The 20,391-nt window shown below is 38.7% G+C and overlaps 1 protein-coding gene across 1 annotated transcript in view; it reads right to left on the reverse strand.

The window, feature by feature from the left end:
• The window catches only part of LOC104160060 (actin-binding LIM protein 2-like), a gene marked incomplete at its 3' end in the record, with an annotated part of 101,621 nt that overhangs the window by 59,386 nt on the left and 21,844 nt on the right, over nucleotides 1–20,391 (reverse strand). Inside the window, exons 3-6 of the mRNA XM_009698118.1 lie at nucleotides 18,657–18,840; nucleotides 8,776–8,891; nucleotides 3,777–3,903; nucleotides 1,671–1,764 (exon numbers count right to left, since the gene is read on the reverse strand). Coding sequence (XP_009696420.1) covers nucleotides 1,671–1,764; nucleotides 3,777–3,903; nucleotides 8,776–8,891; nucleotides 18,657–18,840 — 521 coding nt within the window. The remainder of the gene's footprint in view (nucleotides 1–1,670; nucleotides 1,765–3,776; nucleotides 3,904–8,775; nucleotides 8,892–18,656; nucleotides 18,841–20,391) is intronic.

The following is a 20,391-nucleotide window of genomic DNA, read 5'->3' on the forward strand; positions in this document are numbered from 1 at the left end:
AACCAAAAAGATCGCCTAGAACTACAATGCATAATCAGGCACGGTAAAATTTCTACAACAGCTTTACAGAATTAACTTTCTCAAGTTTGTTACTGGCCCATCTATAATAAAAACAAGGAACTCTCCTCCTGTTCAGTATGCTCTCACCAAGCAGTTAGAAGAAACAAATACAGCCCCACGTGCATCCAGGTCCCACAAATCCAACTCAGTACTGTCACTATGCAAATCTTTTTTTTTCTTCCTTTTCATCATCCACAGACATACTAAGGAGTCAGTTCTTAACCACATCACATACTATTTTTTAACCATATTGCAGGTAAAATGTTACCAAAAAAACCCAGTGGTTTTGTACAGATATTTCAAAGCACGAACGAGGACAGAAAAAACACAATATCATGAAGCCAAGAGTCAGCACAGAAATTTGAGCTTATTATCTTCTCCCATCTTAGAATTAATCACTCCCTGTAACCTGCTATGAGTAACTGCACCCCAAATTTGCTATAGCTTTCACCATGACACTCCTCTCTCTTCGTCACATCAAATGCAAGTTAATTAGCTTTACCTTCAAAGCCTGCTCTCTCTTACTACCCTTCATTCAGTGTCAAAGACTGACATCTCTGAAAACATGTAGCAGCATCCACTGGTCACTTCTTACAGTTTTGAAGTTTTTTTCATATGTTCTTCTGTTTTGTCTCTCCCACTTGAGATAATTGTCTGTAAAAACTGAGAAAGCTGTCTTTATACTCAGAAATCTGTTTTCTGAGATGTCTCTATAAACATCTGATAATGCAAAAGCTTCCCGTATGCCTAACCCTAACACCATATCATGCCATCTAGTATGGACTCATTGTTTTCTTCCACTTCTCAGTTCCCACCTAGCTATAGTTGTCCGCCATTTGGATAGTTAAGTCTTTGTACGACTCCTAGCAGATCTTTCTCTGGTGGAAGTCCTTTGGGACTTCTCCAGGCTTTCTTAGCTGATGAAGAGAAAGGAGTGAACTCAGCGACCAGGGGAACGTCTTCCTAACTCCAGTACTGCTAAGGCTTCACAAGATACAGGAAAAGGGGACAAAGAAAAAGTTGAAAATTGATTACATTGGTAGGAGAACAATACACTTAGATTCAAGGATAAATTCTATTCAGACCAAAGGAATATATTCATTTCTGACCCTGGGTCAGTTATGTGGAAATCTCTTTTGCATAAAGCATAAACATGCAACTACACTAAATAACCTCCTTGCTTTTTAGAACAACAAACTCAAAAATGCCCGCAACATAGCTCATTTCTGGGTGCAAAAATATATTTCAGTTTATTCATTTTAGTTTTTCAATAGCTACATCATAACACTGGGGAAGACAAAACAGAATCAAAACCCAGAAGTTACAAAGGAATTTAGCGTAAGTATTAAAATATGCCAGATAACCCAGTCACTTATTACTTCTGCTACCTGAACATTCTCCAATACCACAAATATTAATTTAGAGAATGTGTGATTTATCAAATCATTAACAGAAGAAACAAAAAAGAATTATAGAAAAAGTTCCTAGTATTTCATAAAAGTAATACTTAACTGTTGCATTAACACTTATTTGTGAGGATATGGCTACACCCAAAAGAGCAAGTTTCTTTGTACACTTTGAGAGGTGTTTGAATGACATGTTCTCCTTACCTCGAGCACTCTTCCTGTGATATACTTCTCACAATTGTCACATCTGATACCAAACTTTGCATGATAGTCTGTTTCACAGTATGGAACACCATCCCTAGGGAAGAACAACAGGCCATACAGAGATTGTTTTATGCAGGCTTACAGGTTTAATGGGAGATTATAAAGCTAAAATTTGCTAATGCTTCAATACCTCATAGGGTATTTATGGACTATCCCACCATCCAAATACTTGTATTTATTAATTTTGTAAAGAACAGAAGAGTTAATTAATTATTCTGGCCCTTCTGAGTCTAACACGTCCCCACTTTGCTGCTTTGTCGCTGAATTCAGCCATCACCTCTCCCCTTGTCACAACACTCAGTCTCTGAGACCCTCACACCATTTGTTTTGATCTTCCACATGTTTCTGCCTCTTTAGAAAAAATAGTTATTTCTACATATTATTCTTTTCCTCTTATCATCTAATTCATCTAATATATGGATCATCTAATATATACATAATCTAATCTTTTAGCTTAGACTGCACAGAGTAATTTCTCAACTGAGTATCTTGATTGTAAACCAAGTTTTGATTAACATTTAAGTCTACTGACATTCTTGACTGGACTTGCTTAAAGACAGTCATGGATTAACTGTCTCGGGAACCTGCTCCATAGAAGCCTGTAATCACTACAAGAATTCAACCTGAGCAGCAGAAGAGATCTTGCAGTACGTTCATGCATGATGTGAACAGTTATTTTCACCATCACAAGTGATTTAAGATAATGTACAGTTTAAAAATATGAAGAACAAAACCAGGAGTCTTAGCTTTTATTCTAAAAAGTCAGAACCAGAACACTTGGGCTATTGCTCTGAAATGAACCTATTTGGTAATTTGACATTTAGATCACAATTTTACAAAGTTTTACACTTAGAACATTAAATTGATGAATGAAAATAAATCGCTCCAGAAGAAACTGGAGACTCTGTTTCAAAGTGCAAGTTAAACATAGTTAAATATGTTTAGTGTGTTATGCTAAAACAGCCCATGACTAGACAGATTTATTAGGAGAGGCATAATTTTATTGGACATTCCCCTGGAGAAACATAAAAATTAATTTTATAGCACACAAGTTGGATAGCTTAGAGACTAACCTATAAGTTATCACAATAATTAATTGAATTAATTTAAGCCAGGATGTTTCCTCTCCTGAGTTATTTTGTTTGGCATTTAGCTTTTTTAAAAAGAGGATTTCACAATAACTATATCTTTACAATTTATGGGTTTTTTTATTATTAAATAACAAGCAAAAAAGCACTGTACCAAAACACAGCAGAGTAGCATAACATTTGAGATAATGCAAAACCTTATTTAAGAACACCCTTCTATTTGTTTCTCCAGTGCCAGCTGTGAAACTAAATGTTATACTTGTATTAATCTAAATCCAAAGAATTGTTGAAAGTCAGTGGGCTCTGAAACTCTATCATCTCCGGGCACTGGTGACTGAGTTACTTAGCTGTTTAGGAAAATTTCATCAAATCAACACACTTCTCCAAAGCAGAAATTAATCCCAGGTGCCTTGGACAGTGAAAGCCCTGTATCTCACCAGACTGATATGAGTGTCGACATGGGACTTGGTCTCTGTGTGTGCTTTGTGCTGCCTCTCATTGCTGTCACCACATTCAGCCCAAAACTGACAGCACAAGGGTCTGGAGCAGTGCAAAAGCATGAAAAGTATCTCCTTAATGAACTTTTCGAGAACATTTTTGCTTATGAGAAACATACAGAAAGGATAATATCTGCTTGTTCACATTACAGCATTGCATAGAGCAAAGTTAAACATAGATAATTAAGGGTGTATCTATGGGGCTTTGACACATACTCCACCCACTGCCTTTCTATAGCATAGCTGCTTTGTCAAGTCCCATTCCAGGTAAATGGACAAATTCGACTTCTACTTTTCTTAATTTGATTTTTTTCTGCTTTTAATACAATTTCAATAATAATTTCTAATCTTTTATATATCTCCAAACACACATAAACAAAAACTAAAGGATACACAATGCTAAATTAAATATTTAGTATTAAAAGAATGCTGAAAATGGGTGAAAATGCTCCTCAACTTACTTGCTGATGTACTCTGCATTCAGTAGCTTGCCGCATGTATTGCACTTAAAACAGCCCAAATGCCAGTGTTTGTCCAAGGCAACCAATGACTGCCCATTTTTTATTTCTGAACCACAGCCCCCACAATCTGCAAGAGAAAAATCCAATATGAGTGAGTCACACACTTTAGATGGTCACGCAATAATACTGGTTACTGCAGGACGAGGATCCATAAGCATCCTAGTAACAGCTTGTGCAGGCTCTAAAGCTCGCTGCTGACAAGTGGTGCTGCCCTAAGATTACCCTAACATTGCTAGAAGACATAAATCATTCAAAGAAAAAAACCTAATGACTTACGTTTCCTAGTGACTTAGGTTTTATTTTAATTAATTTACACTGTGTTTAAAAGTTATGAAGTTTTGCTGATTAAGTTTTCAAGCATCACACATCAGCCCAATAAAATTAATAAAAAAAGACCTAAAAGTCATGAGATTAAAACAAATAATTGATTCTTCATATTAGACTTTGCTTCTGGGTCTGAAAGTTTTACTTATTATTTCAAAATTCTTTTTGCAACCACAAAAAAAACCTAAGCTGAAATTCTGATGTGAAATTCTGTAACCAGGAAAAATACACCAACACTTATGAGGCATTACAAATTCCTGAGTAGTAGTGATATTGCAATATGTGAAAGGGATGGCTGGCTATATATTTATTATTTACAGAAAAATCACTTATATAAAGATCCAAAAAGTGGTAACAAAAATTAAATGCAAAACATGTCATAACTGGATAACACAAGCTAGGCTATCTTGCTTAAACAGGCTATACTTGAACTAGCTATACTCCCTAGAAAAAGTAATTGAGGACTAGACTTTTTTGGGGGTTTGGTTGCTTTTTGTTTTTTTCTAACAATGGATGTTTTTGACTATGCTAGTAAAAGCCAAATCTACGCTCAGTTTCCACACCAACAGCCCACTAGTGAGAGCCCTGTTTAGAGATGATACATAGACACATGATTTGAATCTGGTTCTTTATATCCTAAATGAATCCTCTAACACTCTATGGGGTACAGCTCTTATTCACTCTTCACTCTGTAGATTCCTGCCTACCTATAATTTTCTTACAAAATGTTAAAATAGTCAGAATAAGTGGGAAAATAGGGATAAATATCAGTAATAAATTGATTCTAGTATCATTATCTCAGTAACCCTGCTAATTCTGCATGTGATTGTATCTTCCATCTTACGTGAAACCTTATCCATTTTTTTTTTTTTTTGGAATTCTTCATGTATACCAACAATTTGCTAGAGAAAAGACAAATCCTGAAAGACACTTGAAGAGTCATTTAGAGGAAAAAAAAAAATCACGACAATATCTTGCATGGAAGAGAAAGATACACAAAGGCATTAAAAAAGATTTATCTAGTTATTAAGAAAGAACTCCAAACATAGACTCTCATTAAAACATTTAAACAGTCCTCTTAAAAACTTTCTGATTTAAGAATCTATTTAGTTGGTTACATGACCCTAATGAGACACTCCATTAGTGCAATTGTAAATGTTTCATTTCTGAGAGCACAACAATAAAGGATAGTTCTTATTTTCCTTTAGCGGATTTGGAATGGATTAAGGAAGTAATAATATGTCTCTCTAACGTCACCCCATAGAGCACCAATACATGGAAACAAGTCCACCACAAAAGCGTCTGCATCACAGATCAGAACATTTGAGTTTCGCTAATAAAAGAGAACATTTGGGTGTGTGCCTGGATTTAGTCCCACAAGAGAATAAACACTGCAGTATTCTGCAGAATCTATTCTTTAACTGCAATCAAAAATTTGTTTGTGATCTCCCTTGCACCAGGGGTTCATCTCATAATCTAATTTAATCTCACTGGTTGAGGGTTTATTTCACAAACTTAATACAATACCATGTGTTCAGGTCATTCACCTTTCATCTGGTTTAAGCTTGGGTGGGTAGAAATGCAGCATTTTGTGAGTTACTTTTTTATTCCCAATTGCTGTTTTCTCTGTTAAGTTCCAGATAATTAAAAACAAATATTGTGGTTGCTATGCCAACAGTGCCTACTGATGCAATGTCCTTGTCTTCCTGTCATGGATGCAGCATCCTTTGGTGACTCACCCAATTTCAACCAATAACTGCAGAACACATCATGTACACATGAACTGCTACATGTCGATATTCTTCCCTGAGTACCCCTTCAACATTAGCACTGCCACAAGAGGTTTTCACAGCTAGCATTTTATAAATGAAACAAAACAGGTAGGTAAGTACTTATATAATAACAAAAAATTCAAGGACTTGGGCAGAAAGCAAATATTTGACATTCTTCCTTTCTTCTAAATGTAATGCATAAAGGAGGTGAAAACCAAAGTGGGAGGATGAAAACAGAAGAACTGGTCAGAGAGGGTAGCGATGTTGCAAGCTCAGTGGGTCCCAAGAGATCTCCTGAAAGCATTCTTGAGCTCAAGTCAGAGATAAACAGGCCAATGAATAACATACCTAGCACGTATCAGGCAGTTCTGAGCCAGGAGCAAAACCAACATAAGAGTGGGTGAACATGCTACTTGGTCCTTGACTTAGCCTCCTTGAAGTCATATGGTTTTGTGCAGTACTATTCTATAAAAAAATTGTTCATTTAAAACATCAAGGTCTTTTCCAAGAAGGCTGTTGTTAAAACAAGGCGACACGCCATTTATTGCTTTGTGTAATATGTAGCATAGCTACAGACACCCATTCTGGACTTTCAGTTCTCTAGTTCCACCAAGATGTCTCTGACACTGATTGCTTATTCCTGAAACACTGGTTCTAGCCTAAGGATTAGGTGCTTGGAAAACAGCTGGTATTACATACTGCTCTTTCACATATTACATATTAATCTGAATGCTTCCCAAATGCTGTATTATCTTTTTAGATATTTCATTAATTTTCTTTGTATTGTCATTTGCCAGGCTCTTACATATCCTGCTACATATACATGCACAAACCTCCATGCATTTGTGGCTGCAGTCCTTCCCATTGACCCATCAAAGCTCTATTCCTCACACCAAGGAGGGATTATACCATTGCTACCTAATTTCCTGAGTCCCATGAGCTCCACAGCCCCTGGGTCAGCTAGATGCTGCATGTCACCATGAAATCAGAAGATGCTGGCCTGCAGCTGCACTGCAAGACACTGGGGAAACGCAGTAAGGAAGAGATAAGAAAGGATACAGTCTGCACAGGTAAGGATGGTATTTATCTGGGATCCTGGCAACATCATGGCAAAATTTTCTTGCAGGTCAGATAGGGACTTCAGTTTACCCTTTGAGAAATCATTGTATCTATTGGCTCACTCCCATCAGTACATCATTTGAAAAGCAGATCTGGTTAGTCTCAGGTGAAGATGAGATCAAGCTCCTTTAGAAGTCCAGCCTACAGAGTGGCAGATATCATTGAATTTTGAACCAAGACCCTTAACCAGTTCCACTGAAACCTATGGAAAGACTTCATCCATTTTTAATGAGATTTAAAAGGAGACTTGTATTTGAAGCTTAAATACATATTTTTGAGATTTTCTTTGCTGAAAAGCTAAACTTTTGCTTTCCAAGGTAAGGTTTTGCCACAAAGATATGCTCCCAGTGCTGTTTTCCTTTGAGGGAAGTGGTTTGCTGAAGTTTGCAGGTACCTGTGCACTGGGGAGACTTGGTGCAGCAACCTGAGAGATCTGGGGAAATGGAACCTCAGAAAAAATTCTCCATGGGGTGTGTGTGGGGGTGTGTGTGTGTGTGTACAGAGAAAGGGAATGTAAATACATTAAAGGATTCTGTATCACAGATAATCAAATGAACTTGTTCTGTCAGTACTCAATCAGGCAAATAATGTCTATTAAAGTCAAAGGTACTTTTTCCCACATGACAAGGAGACAAACGACAAACAAATGATAGGCCATTAAAGTATGGATCTGCAAATGCAGTCAGCCAAGATGGCTGAGGCTGATCCATCTCTGGAATAAGCGACAAGAGAATGCACCTAAGAGAGATGGTCATCCCCTGCCCAAAAAGAGAATGGCATTTGCAATAGAGGAATCAGTATAGCATCTCTCACTGCATTCACACAGCAGCTTTTGCTGACAGACTGGAGAAAGGAGATGGTGAAAACTTCTGTACGGGGGGTGGGGAAGAAAACAGGAGAAGAAAAAAAAAAAAGAGAGATTTCTCCCTGAGGTGGGCTGGGTTCCTTACATACAAAGATGAGCAATCTGTGGGGTCCTTCCTCAGCCATGCCGAATCCTGCTTGATATGATGCGATAGTCATAAAAAATTTCTGTCTCTGCTCTTTAATTGAATTGCTGTTGCTGTTTGATTACATGAAGGCAATGGTTGACTCTTAAAGTGTGGCAGCTCCTCATAAACAAATCAGCAAAGGAACAGAGTTCAGAGCAACAATGCCACTCTATAATCTGCTGAGAAAAAGGTGGTATGAAAAGATCACATTTCTTTTCTGCAGTGTTTGTATCTTCTGATAGTACACGATAGTACTGAGGTCAAGGTAAGTGTCCCTCTGGTCACACTGCATATATTAAGCCTTCCTCTGTAGTATTTGGCCATGCAGTCCTGTCACTGGTATTTTCTGAAGCAATACTGGAAACACTTACCAATTATTAAATGTCACGCTGGATTTTATTCTAGCTGGAGTTGGAATAAATCCTCAGAAATAATTACATCTATATTATTCCCTTCTCCAAATAATGGGATTTACTGCAGTTTAAATCAAATGTTTTGAGAGGTTCTATGTATTGTTAACCCTATAATGGCACCATTTGGGTTTCTTTTTAATATCAGACTTTCTTGGAAAACTATCATATACTTTTTCACATGACTACCTTGTATTTCTTGACACCTTTTAAGCAGCATAGTGGTAGAAGTTCCAGTTACATGCATTGGTGTAAAATTCTGTCCCTTAAACCTGCACAGACTAAGAAGTGCCAACAGAAAAGAACAGAAAGCCTTACTTACTTCGCAGGTTCTGTACAGGGAACGAGCCAGTGCTGCTGGAAGGGGGCAGGGAACATTTCTGGCAGATGCACTCCTTCCCGTTAAAAGTTACCCGGTCGCCCGCAGGGAAAGGCAGCCTACAACAGAGGAAACAAAAGCAAACAGGTTACAGTCTCATGCCTTCATCGAAATGAAACACCTTTCCATAAAGGAACTCAGTATTACTCTGGTTTCTTTTTCTCTGCTTGCCCAGTTCTCATTCACGATTTTTCAGCCACTCAGAGGCTAAAGTATCAAAGGGACATACCAAACAAACAGTTGCAAATGCAGATGTTACAGATACTTAGGAAAAAAAAGTATCTAAAGATACAAAACCACACTGAGCACTCAAGTTCAAACTGTTGTGTATCTAAGCAATGCAGTACCAGCAAGGGTTGATCACTAGCAGGATCAGTTACAGAATGGAAATAAAATTGACATTACATGGAGTCAATACAGGCAAATGCAGCTGCTTTTACGTTGTTAAAATGCTGCTTGAGAGTGATAACTTTTATACATTTAAAAAAACAGCACTTGTCTTCCCAACTTTGATCCTATCAAAGTATGTCTCTGAATCTATATGCTCAGAAAGCAAATGTCAGGGAACTCTCATAGGAGAAAGTCTATCTCAGTTATGAAATCCAAAGCATCTACATTACTTGGTTGGTCTACTCAACAACAGCTCTCCTTACACTTAATTAAATCCTTCCTTTTTATCAATGTCCTTAAAATGAAAAGCTTTCTGCCATGAACTTTCTTGCCTGGGCACAGAAACCTTTGAGGTTTTTTCTCTAAGAGGACCAGATGGACAAATCACTTCATAATGCAGCAAAGGATGGTGAGGATTTAGAAACACATTGCACTCCACCCAAAGCTCACGTCCAACTAAATCCCCAGTGAGCTATCAAAATATGGCTTAAGTGGGGCACAAACATAACACAGGCCTTCTGCCTCATGGTGAAGTCCATCTGATCAGATTATTTCATTAACATTTCATTACAACTCCGTATGACATTTCCCCACAAACACTATCAAATTCATACCAATTGAGAGGCTGTCTTCACCACAAATGCTGCACAGATACTTCTTGCTAAGCATAAACATTATTTTGCTCCCTAAACTGCCAAAAAGTGGCTTATTCTACATTTGTGTTGCATTTAAAAAAAAATTTCTGTTACTTAAAAAGAGAACAAAAGCAATGCTGTCCCTTGTTTCTAAATAATGTTACTAAAATACATTTTAAACCAGCTAAATAAGCGTTCAACACTGTCATCCATTTTGGACCATAGGCAATACTTCAAAACTCATGAGGACACATGGAGCTAAAATATTATTCTGTCTTTGGACATCTGACATCTGATAATGAATTCTGCTTTTCACCCTTTTTTTTTTTTTTTCCTTCACTTGACCATTTACACTCCAAATACTTGCTACCTTCTTACTTACCTAAAAAGTGAAGGAAAAATATTTTATGGAAATAATCTTTAAAATTGTCTTGCTCTGTGACACAACTAAATGCTCCATGTGTGATTCTGGTACAAAGAGGCCCAACACTATGTTACTACAGATCTAGGACTCCTAAATTTCCACCTGTTCAAGAGAGGATTCTGTAACACGAATTTCACTCAATAACCTGACCAGAAGACAACAGTGTCTGCAGTATGCAGACAAGATGTGACGGAGCTGCACTCCAGTGAGCAGCAAGTCTGTCCTGTCTTGCAGCAATCCAGCAGCAGTGTGTTATGTGTTACGTATAAAAATCCCAAAATGTTCTTCTTAGGTCATAACTGTTACTGACAACAGATTTTTATACTGCTTAAGTCACAGAGCCTTCTAACATATGGAATAATAAAAAGGTTTCATGAACATCCCAGAACAGTTGAGGCTGGAAAGGACCTCTGGAGGTCATCTGGTCCAACTCAGAAGTTTATTCAAATGAACATACATACATTTGAATAAAAATTAGTCAAGTGTGATACACTTCCATATAGATAATAAAAATGAATGACTAATTACCAAAAACTGTCTCAAAAATGGAGTGATATAATTCAAAGGCTGTCCTAGTTTTCTGCTGCCAATGTGAAAGAAACCACTTAACCATGTTTTTATTTCAACAAAATATTACAGAATCAAGTCTAGAACTTAGCACTGTTGATTGACCTGGAAAGGTGCAAGCCAAGGAATTTCAACTGTTCTATACTGAGACAAGAACTTGTAAATGATCTCCTACGTGTTTTTCAGAAGACATCTCATCTTGATTTACAGATACCCATACAGACTTATTATGACCACTAGTAATCTGCTCCAAAATAAATCCCCACAAAAACAATACAGATACAATCACACAACTACACTGCCATACAACCACCCCATCATCTGTCATTCTTATGCACAGCTGCACGCCCTGGGCAGGATATTACCATCAAGTCCATTTTGCCATAGTCTTTGTGGAGGCCAAGACTGGGGCTCAGCTAATGACCCAACTGGACTTTCATGAGATGTCTCAGTAAAATGGTACACTTTGCACTGTTAATAATCCTGGAGATGGTGATCTACTGAAAACCATGAGCAATTCACTGCTCTGAAGAATAACTGTGACTACTGAGCATTCTTGTATGCAGTATATTAGGAACAGTAGCCAGAGGGAAGGTTAATATATTTTTTTGACTCAATGATTTACCTAACAAAAATCCAGCTGAACTTCCAGCTGAACACACAAGCCCATCTCAAACAGATGCACGAAGCATCAAGTAAAGTAGAAGCAGGGACCGATCACTTTGAGTTGGCTCATCTACATTAGGCAATTACACAATCTGGCAGAAAATAAGTTAAAACTAGAAGAGAACAATAGGATAATTGACCTCCTATGGCAGGTAGATGACACCCACAAAACATGTCAAAGCTCACAGGCACCACAGCATGCCACAGAGCCTCCTTAGAGGGGAGAGCATGTGGGGGTTTTCCTAGACCATAAACATACCTTACTTGGTTTATTTTCTAAGAGTTTAGTAACTAATCACAGTGCCCTTCCATTTGGATGGGAGAGGGCAAGAATTTCAACTCTCTATTAAGTTTTCCACATCTGTAAGATACATTGCTCTAAAAAAACCTAGGGAAATCCTCCTTGGAAGTTGTCCGCCTAAAGGTACAGGTGGACATTTCCTTCCTTCACTCATCTTCTAAACCCGTAATTAATTCTCAGTTTGCTTCACTGCCTTGTTCATTGGGAATCCAGAATTTGTACACAACACATTTGCCAGTATTTCTGTAACATCTGACCTTTCCCTTTCACAAGCAGCCCTGCTCGAGGATTTTGATTCTGGTACGAATGAAGGCACAACAGAATGTGGTAACAGTCAATTAACGAGTTGTCAGTTTCTGAGCTCTTAAACTTGTGAGCAGGACTATATATAGCACTGTAGGTTAAAAGCAGCATCTCTGCCTTCGAATACAATGACATCTTACCACCAGTCACCCACTGAACATTGCTAGATATGGGCTTTAATTAGCTACTCATTCTCTTAAAAATATTCAGTGTGATTATCACAGTTGGAAAATCTATTTTTAAAATGAGAATTAAGAGTATCTTTAAAACAGCTCTCTTAAATGACTTGTAGGATTTTAATACATCTTCTATGATTCATTTCCCAATGAATTTTGTTTTATTCACCTGTCTACAATATTTGTAAACCCAGAAACAACTGGAGCTTACTGACAAAATTATACTGTAAAACATCAAACCACCATCAGCCTAATCTGGGTTAACTGTGTGCTGACACTGAAAGGTCTGGTCCTGGTCTTGTCCTTCTCTGTACCATGCCTCAACCTATGCAGTTACGGGCAAGCCATTCAAGCTTGCTGGGCCAAAAGAAAATACTCATATGTTTTCAGAGCAGATGGATGGTGTTCTGCTCTTTCAATCGCTGATCTGACTCTGTGGCTGAACAGTCAACTAAATTTGATATAAGAAAACTAACAAAAGCATATGGTCAGGATTGTGGGGAGAGCAAAGCTATTCATTTCAGCAGCAGATTGCAGTTACACTGGGTCAGGTGTGATGTCAGACTGCAACCTAACGACCTACAGGATCAAATTCTGCTCTAACTTGTACCTGGTACAATCTCATCCCTCAAGGCTGCTCCATAGGGGCGAACTTGACCCAGGGTGTCAAACCTGATGATACAAAGTGGACATTACTTGCTATCTACTGTCTACATGAAATTCAAGAAGGTCAAATACTAAGTCCTGCACCCAGGGAGGAACAACCCGATGCACCAGTACACCTTGGCAGTCAATTAGCTGGAAAGCATAAAAAGATGTAGGGGTCCTGGTGGACACCATGTTGAACATGAGTCAGCAGAGTGTCCCTGCAGCAAAGGTGGCCAGTCGCATCCTGGGCTGCATTAGCGTAGTAAGTAGGTCCAGGGATGTGATCTTCCCCTCTGTTCATCATTTGAGAGACTGCATCTGGAGCAGTGTGTACCATTTTGGCCTCCTCAGGACAAGATTTACTGGAGAGAGACCTATGGAGGTGGTTAGGTCCAGAGCTGGAGCACATGACACACGGGCAGGGGCTGAAGGAAATGAACTTGTTCAGCTTTAAAATGCTCAGGAGAGATCTTACTGCTGTCTAAAACCACCTGATGATGTGTATATGAAATTGGAGTCATGTTCTTCTCAAGGGTACAAGAGGCAGCAGACATAAGCTGGAACATGGGAAATGTCAACTCCATATAAGGAAAAAAAAAAAATTACCATGTGCACGCTTAAATACTGGAATAGGTTGTCCAGGGAGTCTGGGATCTCCATCCTTGGAAATATTTTAAATAAATGCCACCAGCAGCCTGCTCAAACTAGACTTGCTTTGAGCCAGGGGCTGGACCACAGGATCCCCACAGATCCCTTCCATCTTACATGACTCTAGGGCTATAGGTACACTGTATATGTAAACCTGAAGAGCAGCACAGCTGTTCAGGAAGCACTATATATTGATAAATATATTTAGAATCAAAATGCCAAGAAGAACACTCAGTCTGACTTCAAAACTTTAGCCTCAACATCCAGATGAAGAAGCCTGCTTCATGAGATGCTTTAAGAAGTGTCCAGTACTGCTAAGCAGGAACCAAACGCTTTCAAAATTCAGCAGCAGTAAAAAAAGTGAGCAATTAAAAACGTTTAGTGTATTCAAAAAGTCTGACATGATTGTTACCTTTCAGAATGAACTGAGTTTTAACTTCTAATTTTCAGTATTATCTTAATTTATTAAGACATACATACACAAAAGCCCTCAGCTTCTTTCTACAAATAGCAGTGTTATACATAGGACTATAAAATCGTTTGTTTAAAAAAAAAAAAAAGTTTTCCGTTTTTCTTAATTTTCATATTCAACTGCCTGACCACAGTGAATTACCTTCTTGAAGATAAGTGAAATACAAATGGACTGAGAGATGTTTTAGACCTGGGTTTGGCCCAAAACCACTTGAAGAATATGTAGATGCCTCTTGTCCCTCCACATATTATTCACCTCCACATGACACATATTCAGCTTCTGTCAATATGCTGTTTCAAGAGAAAACTTCCTAAATTCAGACAATACATAGAACCTAGATACCGAATTCTGTAAATCAAACACGAAGTTGTTTGGTTATCAACCGCGAACATATGTGCTAATTTATCCCCCAGCTAAGAGTCAAATTGTCCTTCTCTATCATTTACATATCACAAAAATCTACATTTTTCCAACTTTTACATTACAAGAATACTGAAATTAAAGGGATAGCGATTATATACATTCCTCCAACTGGGTGAATAAACACTCCCCCACAACTTTACCAATTATACTAACCCATGAAACCAAACCCCAGATTTTTGTTACCCTAGGCACTCACAGCCCATCAGTAACACTGAAATCACAGAGTCTACATTCAGTACAACATTATGCAGACCATACATCTTACATACGCTTGATACATCTATATAACTTATTAACACACTAAGACTTCTCCTGAAAATTCCATTTTCCCTTTCACCTCCTGCATAAGGCCCACATAATCCTGTCTCTGACAGCCATATAAGAACTGTGTGCACGATTTTAATAAAACTCAGCTTCTATTGCTACAGATAGCCTTAATTTTCTCCCTCTTTCTATTTGACTTTCACAAACACATGAACTTTTTGGAGGAAATGTCTTTGGCAGCCCTCTGGAGGACACAGCCCCTTCCAATTAATGAAGCTGTAAGACCAAGATGGCTCACCCACTTCCTGGGAATTCAGAGTAAGCCGTTAATCTGCAACATTTTCCAATCTATGTTGTTATTCTTCTATTTATTCCTAGTTTTAGGCATTATCATCACAAAACACAACAGCAGAAAACAAGTTTCTCTGGACTATGAACAGCACTGGAAAAAGAAGGGACTAAGCCCTTAATCTTTATGCCAGTAGAGCAAACATGCAATTAAAACCTGCATTTGTTTAAGAGCCACCTGGTCAATACAAGATAGAGAGAAACAATCACATAGGATGATATATTATACTGTACTTTTAATAGTTTTTCTCTGAATACTATTCCATTTTTTTCACACTTTGATCTGTGGCAGCCTTGGACAATAGCATCTGAGTCCCAAGTGATGCCCAGGGACGAGCTGGGTTTCTGCCACACAAGTTTTTTCACAGAGGAGAGCAGCAGCTTATGAATACAGTGCAGAGGACACCAAGGAATACAGCTCTTCCCTGTGACAGTGGGCCACTTGGCATTCAAAAGTAGTAATATCAGGAGTTCCAGAAAACGACTGCGCTTGCATTACTGGCTTTTTAACACTGCTCCAGCTAGCTGTATGCGTATTAGATTTTCTCACTGCTTTTACCATCTGAAGCAATACACACTTCCCACCAGTTTCTATTCCAATCTTATCTTCTCTTAAAATAAGAAAAAAAGGGGTTGCTACCATCACTGGTTTACTACTCAATGTAGGAACATTTTAAAAGCGTAACTTCAGCAGCTATAGAAATACAGGTTATAGAAGTGCTCATTTAAAGCACCTAATGATCCTGCAACATGCTGGAGACCTGTGTCATGACTGTAAAGTGCCTTCTGCTGCCAGCACTTTCCTGATGAAGTTGGTAAGAGCCCTGCTTGGTTTCCATGAGAGCGGGATCTGCCCCACTGTCAGGCAGTCACCACCTCTCAAGTTCACACCGTGCTGGACGTCAGATTTCTAACAGAGCACCCACATCAGAGTCAGGCTGTAAAAGGCAAAGTCAAATGCAGTTTGTGTGATCAGCCAACTGCCTCAGACAGCGTTCTTTGGCCCATTACTTAAGGTTTCTGCCCATTTGTAAGAAAGGAGGACACAAATGGTACTCCTGACTATTCCCACCAAGGAAAACGCCAAGGTAGAGGGCTTTACAATCCTGTACCCAAAACCAAATGGCTCTATTTTTTTTTGCCTTTTAATATTATCTTTTTTTAAACAAACAAGTTCTCTTTCTGCTTAAACCACATGTGATTATAGTCTACCCACCTTATCTTTACTGAGGATATCACTCAATAAAATAAATGCTGATGATGTTTAAATAGGACACTCTCTCCCATAAAAAACATAAATTATGTCTGGCTTGCAAAGACTGGGGTAATTGAAGCAATGCTGATTTAAAGCAGTTGAGGACCTGCTCCAGTGTTTTTACTATAAACAGATGACAGGATGCTTCTGTTGCTCTGCACCACAAGTCAGTGTTACAACCCCCCTGAGAGACACTAATTGAATCCTGCTAGTCAGCAGGGCATTAGTTGGCTCTGATGAAGACAACATGAATTTGTGTGTCCTTCTAAGGAAAGCAATGGAAGCAAATCTGGGTCTTTCTACTGAAGTTTTAGATAGCAGCAATTAGAAACAGTGAAATAGCTTTTAATCCAACTATTTAGTTATACAGAAGGTTAGGGAACATCTCTGTTTTTTTTTTTTTTAATATGAAATACTATTGTATCAGAAACTTCATTTTTAAAAGCTCTAGCATGTCTTCAATACACACGATATTTGTAGCATGTTCTAGTGAGTATTTAACTGTACTGCAATTCAGCTCACCCAAATTGTTAGGTACTTAAGAATAAATAGTTTAGTCATACAGAAAATTATTCTGAATTTCCAGGGAAATGAGATAAATTGTACCACTGAGCTCCAAACTATCAGCTGAAGGACTGACTAAATACAGCAGGAGGTTGGTATATTCAACAGCCTGACTGAAACCTAAGGTAGGTACCAAGCTGCTAAGTACAGTAACATACAGGTAAACTATGTCTGAATGCTACACCCTAATGCTGTGGCTGAGGATGCAAGCATATTTAGCAGGAAAATGGAATCAACCAGTTTTTCTCTTAGATGAAAAAGTACCTCACTTTACAGAAGGTACTAGTGCTAAGAAGAAAGGTACCAAGAATAGCCATGCTCATCTGCAGCAGAGCTGTAATACTGACAGGCTGCAGGCCAAGAGCATGTGCAGCCAGCAATTAACTCATGAGATCCACAATTACCTAATTAAATCACTTTTCCCTCTTATTAAAAAAAAAAAAAGGAAGAAGATTTTAGGCTTTTTTGTTATCGTTACTCTTCCTGTTTGTTTAAAGTATCCAAAAGAAAAAAATCCCCTATTAAACACAGCAAAACTTGAACAGACAGAATCTAATATAATAAAAGCTTGTCAGTCCCAGAGTCTCCCCCTTAACATGGCTATTTAATTATTCCTGCAATTGATACATCAAAACGAGATCCTGCCCTGAGCCACGGCTGTTCTGGAATTTGAAGTCCTGCTTCTGCATCCGCACGGGAGGACGTCGGAGCTCGACAGCCCTACGCACTGGGCAGATTCGTCTGGCAGATGGCCACAGTGATACGGACACGCTGGTTCTGGACTGCACAGTCACCTGAATGAGGCACTAGCACATAAAGCATCTATAATGTGGTGCATCAGTGCCCCGTTGTGCTTTCCCTTTGAATGTGGGGTTACTTTTCTTGTACTGCTAAAGGCTCAAGCTTAGCCAGAGAAATTACAGCATTTCTATTTGCTCCAAACTGCCGTAACAGTGCAAATTCCTGAAGGTGTGGTGGACTTAAAGTTTCTTCCTGAAGTCTTCAACAGATTTGTTCGTGTTATTTCTGCAGAAGGGGATTAAAGTGCAGGTCAAACGGACATCAGTCGCTTGTACGGCAGAGTCTGCAAACATCCCCACCAACACTGGGTCGCAACATTGCACATACCCACATGGGAAATGATCCCATTGAACTACACGGGGCTGTAGTGGGGGAAAATCTTGTCTGCTGTGTCACTCGTCACCTCCTCAGCTGCTGAAGATCCTTGGTGAAATCCAACACATACGTAAGTGTTTGTGAGTCCAGGACCTTTCTGTCCTATTTTAAATGACTATTGGAGTTTCTGGGAAGCAGCACTGAAACTTCAGTTTAAATCTATTAATACAGTACCCAGTCAGCTTGCCAAAGACTCAACTGCTGGCATTGGAATCCTTTGTAACTTCAGTCAACAAAACACAAACTAGTAGACACTGGAGAAATAAAGTAATATTTGGGGCAAAAGGTCTGACAGTAGAGGCAGTGGTAGTTTCTCAGGTACTTTGAAAATCTCACACATAAGATACCATAAAACGGAAAAAGCATTTGGGGGAAAAGAAAAAAAAAAAAGAGGCACTCAGAATTTGTTTTTTTTTAAAAAATTGTGCTACTTTTTAAGGAGTGGATAATAGAAAACAGAACTATTTTTTTTTTGCCATCTATAGGCTATAAGTTTGAACGCCTGGCATTGGTCTTTCAAAATCTAGTTTTTATGTGAAACACAACTTCATGTAGAAAACATACCTGCAGACAGCACACACAAAACAGTCTGGGTGATAGGTTTTGCCCAGTGCTGAGACCACTTCTCCCTCAATGAATTCATCACAACTGAAGCACCGTGTGCCATAGAGTCTCTGGTAGTCCAAAGTACAGATGTAGTCTCCCTGTCTCACAAAAAATCCTCCTTGAGCCAGGTCACATCCACAAGCTGCAGGAAGAGAAAAGGCAGACTCAGAAGGCTGGAAAAGAAAAGCTTGCTCTCTACAATGATGCTGATTTTTCACCTGTGATCACTATGGTTCCTAGAGGAGTATTTAAACACTTCAATATATGGTCTTCGGATCACAGAACAGTTGTGCATCTGAAAAATACTACTTTTATAATAAACTACATCAGTGATGTATTTTGTACGCTAATAGTTTGGATTAATTCCATGTAAAAATATTAACCTCAGTGCTGAGGCTGCTAGTACAGAGTTAAGTCTTTAGGAGTTGAGTTCAGGGCTAGCATATTCAACACCCATCATATTTAATAGGTTAAAGGAAATGCATAAAGGATATAAGCCTTCAAAACCTAAAGCATCAACATTACAAAGAAACATCTCTGACAGATTACAATTGTCTGATATTCTTCCTCGACACAAAAATGGTTAAAATACTGCTCCCTCTAAACATGGGGTCTGATGTGCATGGCAGCTTCTGTAAACTTCCACAAGTTTACAAGATCCATTTTTAAAATCAGATCTAATGTTTACCTGATAAACCTAACTCAAGAAGCATGAATTGGAGGGATCTCCAGAACCATTTGCTCCTGGCAAAAGTAGAGTTTCTAAACTATCTGTCAATTTTTATTTTTTAAGCTAAATCTGTAGGAAAGGGTTAAAGTTGATTAACCAAATGCTTGTGAGTCTTTTCAGAGGCTCTCTCCGTTGCACCAGAGATAGAGCTAGGCTGGCATTTTGAGAATATGTAAGATGGAAAAGGAGAGGTACAACAGTCTGTCTGAAGTCATATAGAAGTAGATAGAGATGTAGAAGATGATCCTCATGCATATTGACCGGGATCTTTGAAAACAGACTTCAATTGATTTATAAGGAGAACTGGAATTCAAAGCAGTGATTCTGCTGCTGTGCTGACTACTACTTCACTCTAAGTCACAGCACCACACTTGTTACCACATACTTCTGCTCCTGGGGATGTGCATGTAGGGAAGTACTTCCAGCAGCAAACAGTGCTTACAGTCAAACGAGGTTGAACAGACGACCGCGGCACTGTCACTACCTGCATGCAGCACACAGAAGAAGAGTGGGAATGTTCCTTATCAGATTTGGGTTGCATGTACAAAACACTGCAGAGCTGCTCAGTGCCTTGGTCCCAAAATAGCAGAGGTACCTAAACGCTTAGAGTTCAAGACTGAGATTTCTGCTTAGGTAACTGAGAGTCCACAGGCACTTTGGTTTTTAAATGTAAAGTCTCTCAACTCACACGAAAGCCTGTTTGCAATGCCAGAATCAGTCATCTTGCATCTAAGCTATGAGAAATAAGTCCAGCAGTCATGCTTGAGGCACAAAATAACATGTACTCACAGCACAGAAACCCCCAAAAAGCACAGGATCCTGAACATTCATTCAAAAAGATGTGCAATTACCAACTATTTTTTTATCATCTTTCTTAGTAGTCAGACACTGCAGCACAGGAGGTCTGGTCTTAAGGTCCTCTTTAAACCCCGAGTGAGTGGGCATTTAAATCCTGATCTTTCT

This window comes from Cariama cristata, unplaced genomic scaffold (assembly GCF_000690535.1).
Source record: "Cariama cristata isolate BGI_N322 unplaced genomic scaffold, ASM69053v1 scaffold5164, whole genome shotgun sequence".
Lineage (NCBI taxonomy): Eukaryota > Metazoa > Chordata > Aves > Cariamiformes > Cariamidae > Cariama > Cariama cristata.